The sequence below is a fragment of the Penaeus vannamei genome, chromosome 20 (genome assembly GCF_042767895.1).
Source record: "Penaeus vannamei isolate JL-2024 chromosome 20, ASM4276789v1, whole genome shotgun sequence".
In the NCBI taxonomy this organism is placed as follows: domain Eukaryota; kingdom Metazoa; phylum Arthropoda; class Malacostraca; order Decapoda; family Penaeidae; genus Penaeus; species Penaeus vannamei.
The window spans coordinates 41,457,974-41,465,473 of record NC_091568.1 but is presented as its reverse complement, the minus strand read 5'-3'; the positions used below and the strand labels follow the sequence as shown (position 1 = coordinate 41,465,473).

The 7,500-nt window shown below is 35.0% G+C and overlaps 1 protein-coding gene across 1 annotated transcript in view; it reads left to right on the top strand.

Moving 5' to 3' along the window:
- Positions 1-5,838, top strand: part of Rpt2 (26S proteasome regulatory subunit Rpt2) — a 6,802-nt gene extending 964 nt beyond the window's left edge. Inside the window, exons 2-9 of the mRNA XM_027383075.2 lie at positions 2,377-2,530; positions 2,696-2,820; positions 3,212-3,397; positions 3,795-3,894; positions 4,086-4,300; positions 4,556-4,753; positions 5,016-5,225; positions 5,473-5,838. Coding sequence (XP_027238876.1) covers positions 2,377-2,530; positions 2,696-2,820; positions 3,212-3,397; positions 3,795-3,894; positions 4,086-4,300; positions 4,556-4,753; positions 5,016-5,225; positions 5,473-5,607 — 1,323 coding nt within the window. The 3' untranslated portion in view covers positions 5,608-5,838. The remainder of the gene's footprint in view (positions 1-2,376; positions 2,531-2,695; positions 2,821-3,211; positions 3,398-3,794; positions 3,895-4,085; positions 4,301-4,555; positions 4,754-5,015; positions 5,226-5,472) is intronic.
- Positions 5,839-7,500: the final 1,662 nt, after the last annotated feature.

Genomic DNA, 7,500 nt, shown 5'->3' with positions numbered 1-7,500 from the left:
AGAAAAGTTTGACTTGATTATGATGCCGAACAGCCAATGAGAACGCACTTTACTAATATAATAGATTGATGTTTTGGTATTTTTTCTAATACGTACGCATGGCGGATGATTTTGGTATCGTTGGATTCCTCTCACACTCTAGTTTACAAATATACAGAAATTATGGCACGAAAAAATCCAGACCCCCACATTGTTGCCCCAATAGCAGGGGAGGGCATGAAAGCTACCAAAGAAATTGTGGGGAAAATGTAAATAACATAAAATCAGTCATTAATGCAGGGGGCTGACCCCCCTCGACCCCCCCATGTAGGGCTGCCACCCCCCAACCTCCACCCAGGAAAACAAAGAATCCCATGTATTCATGGCAGGATATATGTGGAGGATTCTTTGTTTTCCTGGGCTGGGGTTAGGGGGTCGCAGGGGGCACAGACCCCGGCATTAAACAACATGGTGATTGATTCTGTGTATGTTATTTACATTTTACCCCGATTTTCCCAGGTAGCTTTCATGGTCTCCCCTGCTATTGGGGCCAAGAATGAGGGGGTTGTGGGGGTTTCGGCATAATATACACAATATACACATTTGCATTGTAGACAACGAGAGGAATCCTATGATACTGAAATTATCACAATCCATTATGTGGACAAATTTTTAAAAAGTTTATTTTTGTTGCTTCAACATAGCAAACGCATGAATAATCGTAAAATTTAGGATACATGTATATAGATGTAACTGATTTAATGTTTGAAAGGAACCAAAACAATATTAGATAACAGCAAATAACCAGTGAACATGCAAAGTATTCTGGCAAGTTGAAGCTAAATAGATTCTTTATTTGATATATTCCAGAAAGGTCAATAAGCTCTATTTTAACAATATATTTGGTATTTGTTAACGAGAGTGACAGACCCTTCAGAGACGAAGTCCCAAAACCTGATTTGGCTATCATGCTAACCTCAAAATTCCAGACCTAACCTTTCATACCTTCTATTTATTCACTAGAGAGGGGAAAAGCCCATGTATCCCCATTTATTAGCACTTATAGAACTTTATGTAAGGGTGTTGTGGACTGAGCGGTGATATGTACTGGGTATTTTCGTAATTTCGCGACAAATATTAGGCCGCAGCAGCCGTACCTGTGTTGCTCATGGCTCTTATTCTTATGCTATTTAAGATGGCAGTGTCTATTTCCCTTTATCTCTGTGAATGGTCCTTGGTGATATTAACCATATATTCATAGATTAATTAAGTTTAATTAAGCAATTTTGATGAACGTTAACACCCTTCCTTATCTACCATTGCAAGGTATCAATTGGCATGGTCTCCATACATGTTAAATGCAGTTTCAAGTTGATATGGAGGTAATTGTTTAGAATACTTTTGCATAACTATCTTGCCATACATACATGGTGGATTCTTCATTGTCCATGGCCCCATGTTGGGGTTGCGGAGGCACAGCCCCCTACACTGGACATTGGACTCTATATTGACCAATTCTTACTCATAATTTACCCCATAATTTTCTTAGTACCATTCATGCTTTCCCTTGCTGTCGGGGTCAAGATTGTGGGTATTGTGGGGTTTCTATTGCATAATTTCTAGATATTTAGGTAGTTGAGAGTAAGAGGAATCCATTGATACCAATATCGTTGTGATTGGTCATGCGAGGGTATTCCGAACATTTTCTGCTATGGATACAACAAACCTAATTAGGAAAAGTCTTGTCCACTTTTCCCATGTATATATTGACTAGTTAGATCTGGGCATTAGTCTTCCTTGTTCCCTTGTTTTTTGCCAGGAAAACTATAGTAAATATTATAGGTTAAACAAACAGGTAAAACGGGTAATATGTGAAGAAATTTAAATCCACTTTATGAAATAACCACCATTAACATTAACAGTTTTTAAGAATGGTTGTACTGAATTGTTTTATTTCATGGCAGTATTGCTGTTGTTGCTATTGTAGCCATTATTACTATTATTATCCTTGTTGTTGTTTTTATTGTTACAATTACTATTATTATTATTGTTATTATTATTATTATTATTGTTATTATTATTATTATTATTATTGTTATTATTATTATTATTATTGTTATTAATATTATTGTTATTGTTATTATTATTATTATTATTGTTATTATTATTATTAACATTGTTATTATTATTATTATTATTATTATTATCATTTAATTGATTAATTAATTTATTTATCTGTTGATTATTATTTCTAACCTTCATTATTAGGATTGCATTCAGTCCTATTTGATAAGAAAAGTCAACATCTCATCATATCACAGTTTCAGCATTCATTTTGTACAGATATGTATATGTACAGAATATCATTTTAAAATATTTTTCATTGCTTTATTTCAGGGTCAGAATCACAGTAATGGTGGAGGGGGAGGGGGAGGGGGAGGGGATGAAAAAAAGGACAAAAAGAAGAAATATGAACCCCCAGTACCCACCCGCGTCGGTAAGAAGAAGAAGAGGATGAAGGGACCAGATGCCGCCAACAAGCTCCCCTTAGGTTAGTAGTGGTGCTGAGTTGGAAATGATAATCTAATGTTAATTATGTCATGATTTAATTCTGATCCAAAAATGTTGTTTGTTTTTATCACAGCGTGAATTGTAAGATTTGTGGTAGATGCTAGATTCTGGATTTTGATTGACATTAATCTGTTTTCTCTTTTAGTAACACCGCATACAAGATGCCGCTTGAAAATGTTAAAATTAGAGCGGATAAAAGATTATCTGCTAATGGAAGAAGAATTTATCCGTAATCAGGAAACTCTTCGTCCACAAGAAGAGAAGCAGGAGGTGAGAAGCTTTTGTTTTTATAAGATAAATATTGAACCAGAGTAATTCAACCTGATTTACTTGAGAGCTGCAGAGTTGGGATTTTGCCTAACACTTCATTGCCCAAGAGAATGGGGTGGGGGGTAAAAGAAAGTGAGGCACACTATGCTCATCGGTAATGCTGCTCGAATCCTCCTCTATTTATTTCTATTTTGTAAGAACTGTTTCAATCCTTATAGTGCCTGATTTAGTAAAAGCTTTCCTGTCATCATATGTATTAGGGTTTTACTCTTTCCATCATGTAATATGCCAGTTATTTAAATTAAATGCTGGAACACCTATTCAGAGAATTAAAAATTGTGTATATATTTTATTTCATATCATCTATTTACCTTTGTTTATGTAATTTCAGGAAGAAAGAAGCAAAGTCGATGACCTGCGTGGAACGCCAATGAGTGTTGGTACCCTGGAGGAAATCATTGATGATAATCATGCCATAGTATCCACAAGTGTTGGATCAGAGCACTACGTTTCTATACTGTCTTTCGTTGATAAGGATCAGTTAGAACCAGGCTGCTCTGTACTTCTCAATCATAAGGTGGGTACAGTTTTCATTTTGCCTTTGGTCAGATTGAAGGTTGAAAGTACATAGTGTATCCTTACTTTTTTCTCTATTGATGGTAAAAAACATGAAAAAAACACATAAGAGTAATGTTACATCAAGAGTTTTGTAGGGAATAATCAGCTGCAGCTGTAATAATCCATGATTTGTGCAAGAATATGTACCCCCATTTCAAGTATTTAAGTATCAGTATAAAGGGTGTTAGCCAATGATGGGATATTTTCTTTTCTTTCTTTATTTGTTATGTAATTGCTCTGTACCAATGTTCATTTTATTCAAATATGTGATTTGTGTAACAGTGCATATGTATAGTGTGTTGTGTTTAGATTTGTTTTGTCAATATTAACAACTATATTTTTCCCCAAAACTTAAGGTGCATGCTGTAGTAGGTGTCCTAAGCGATGATACCGACCCCATGGTGACAGTTATGAAGTTGGAGAAGGCACCACAGGAAACCTATGCTGATATTGGAGGTGAGGCTAGGCATTTGGCTAATCCAGGAATTTGTCCAATGATTTACAATTGTTTTTTATTTAAACTACCATCACTTAAATTAGATCACCATATATGTTACCTTTTGATATCTTCTTTTCTGGTCAGTAAAACCTGAAACACGAGAATTATATAACAAGTTTATATATATATATTTTTTTATTATTCCTAGGACTGGATACTCAGATTCAGGAAATTAAGGAGTCTGTAGAACTCCCTCTGACCCACCCTGAATACTATGAGGAAATGGGTATCAAGCCTCCTAAGGGAGTCATCCTTTATGGACAGCCTGGTACTGGAAAAACCCTTCTTGCCAAGGCTGTGGCCAACCAGACCAGTGCCACATTCCTTAGAGTTGTGGGCTCAGAACTTATCCAGAAATACCTGGTAAGTGTGGGAAATTGTGACAGATTTTGTCCTTCAGAGATTGGATGGCTCTAGATTTAAAGTTATCTTCTAGATATTTTTCACCTAGATGTCTATATAGAAGTGTACTTGTACTACATTTTAAATTTAGGTTTCATAGCTCCACTTTTTATACAGTAATTCTGTTACATTTTTGTATATTTAGGTATATTGATTTATGGAACCCTGGAGGTGCATCTGGTAAGTAGGTTTTGATAAATGTTAATTTCTTTTCAGGGTGATGGTCCCAAATTGGTACGAGAACTCTTCAGAGTAGCAGAAGAACATGCTCCTAGTATTGTTTTTATTGATGAAATCGATGCTGTGGGAACCAAGCGATATGATTCAAATTCTGGTGGTGAAAGGGAGATCCAGAGAACTATGTTGGAACTCCTAAATCAGCTGGATGGGTTTGATTCAAGAGGAGATGTTAAGGTAAAGATTGTATTGCTTTGTTTTTGATTTTCAATTCAAGGAAACTCTTGGAAAATAAGATTATTGTATTACAAAATAGTTCAATTTAGGTCAACTGATAGTTTAATGCTGCTAATTGTTTGTACATTCTTGGTACAAATACTTTATTCTGTAATCAGTGAATATCTTGTATAGACCTGATGATTTTAATCATTGTTGACATACATTTCTTTGGATGATCTTTAACATTGTGAAATTATGCAATTTTTTTATTTGGTCCTAGGTAATTATGGCTACGAACAGAATTGAGACCCTGGATCCAGCTCTGATCCGTCCAGGTAGAATTGATCGTAAGATTGAGTTCCCTCTGCCTGATGAGAAAACCAAGCGTCGTATTTTCCAAATTCACACATCAAGGATGACATTGGCAGGTGATGTCAACCTGGATGAACTTATTATGGCAAAGGATGATTTGTCCGGAGCAGATATCAAGGTAAATATAGCAGTTGTGCCCGTGATATTTGATTACTTGTTTTTATTTTATTTATTAATTATTTCTAAGTTTTGTAAAGTAGACAACATATTGTGGGAAGTTTATATTATAGATCACATTTTATAATTTAAGTTTATTTCTTTGCTTTTAGAATTGCCTTGAACTTTATTTTCCATTTTATTCTACCAAAAAGACGTACAGTATTTATAATTAGTCCATATCTAACAAAAGGTTCGTATTTCCTTAGGCTATCTGCACAGAAGCTGGGTTGATGGCACTCCGTGAACGAAGAATGAAGGTTACAAATGAAGACTTCAAGAAATCAAAGGAAAATGTTCTGTATAGAAAGAAAGAGGGAACACCAGAAGGCCTCTATCTCTAAGGTCTTGGATGTGTGTGTTGGCTTTTTTAATGTTTAGAAGTTTACATGGAACCCATGTTCTTTATTTGTACTATAGATTTATTGATACCCAAGAAGGATATTTTTTTTCTATTTAATTTCATAAGGGTGAAGAAGTTTTTAAAATTACATGACCAGTGATTTCCTTTCTTGACCCATGAAGTTGACCATGTAATAATTTCATCCTAATAGAAATAAAAAGGTGATAATGTGTACTACTAGTATTGTTCCCAAATATTTACTCTAAGTATATGATGGGTAATGAGACTTTAGAGCCATAGATAAAATGTCAGTGTAGGTATATAATTATCTTCTGAGTAATCTTTAATGTGCAAGACAAAACTACATACTTCATCTATAAAACAAAGGAGTGAATGGAACAAGTGTATGGTTGATAGAATACCATGCAAGGTGATTCATGATAAAACTATAATTTTATCAATGACTTTAGAGTACTTCAGTAAGATAGATCAGTCACCACATGAACTATCATCATCAAAGCATCTACTGCACTACTGTTGTTGAGATCCCAAGTATTTGCAAATTATGTCAAATTCATTTTTCTTTTAAATTTAGTGAAGAAAGACGACTGTAAATAAGTAGAAATTATGCTATTTATTCGCAAGAATAAAATAGCTGGATCTGATGGATGGTTGACTTTTTAGAGATGAAAAATATAAAATGAATGGATACGTTACATGCATGCATTAAAAATGAGATATTACGGGACATTAGAGTATTTGATTTTATTCTACAGTAATACAGAAAAAAAAGTGAATAATGAAATATACATTATGAAAAAAGATTAGTGATCTTACAATTTCCGATTATTTTAGAACTAAACATTTACCAGTATAAGGGATTGGCAGTAGTGATATGTAGGTGAATATATAAAATGAGAATTTAATTAATTGAACAAATGTGAATTTTTACCTTCACTTATTTAATTAAATCACTGTCATCCATACCTTTGCACAACATATATCCTTAACAAATACATGAAAGAGAGGTAAGCATTAGTCGTCTTTGTCACAATTGGCGAAACGAGTGTTTAAAAGGAGGGGAGAGCTAAATCAGTCATCAAGAGTTCAAACCCATTAGCGGTAGATCTATCTTAGGGGTTTTGAAGTCTAGGTGTATTTTCCATGCACTTTGGAGCACACTGAGGCACTTAACATTTGATTATTTTTGTACCAGTATCTGTAGGCAGTAGGATATCCAATCTATCATTTGTTCAATGAGACCAATATTTACGTATAAATATACACATGGATATTTGCCGGAAATTACATGTAATTTCAAACGACATTTTGCTAAAGGTAAAGGATAGCCGTATTTACAATATTGGACAAATAATTTTGAAGTATATATATTCCGAAGAATCACCGGGAAACTCGGAAAAATGACCCGGATATGTCGGAAGTCGTCTAAACAACTCCAATAAAGGCAAATAATCCACAACGGGGAAAACTACAAAACCGTTTATGTAGCCTGTTGCTATGCGAGAAACACCTGAGATCCCCAACGGCCGCCGCCTCGTGGCAATCCTGCAACCGCTACGGCACTGCACCTGGGAACCGATGCCCCGGGAGCGCGACTCGCATAACGTGAAGAAGACCCGGTTATGGATCTTTCAGACTTGTGTGTTTGTGTGACTGCAAGATTGTTTAATAAAGTTTATTGGAGGTCTATACAGCTCAATCTACAGATTTCGAAACATGACACGATGTTTGGATGAAAAACACTGTCCTTCCTAAAAGAAAACACGGGGGGAAAAGATTGTCAACATGATACAAATGTTATGCACCGAATTCTCGAAGGTTTCAAACGACAACCCAAAACTTGAATACTAATTGTCCACCACAACAGTGCTTC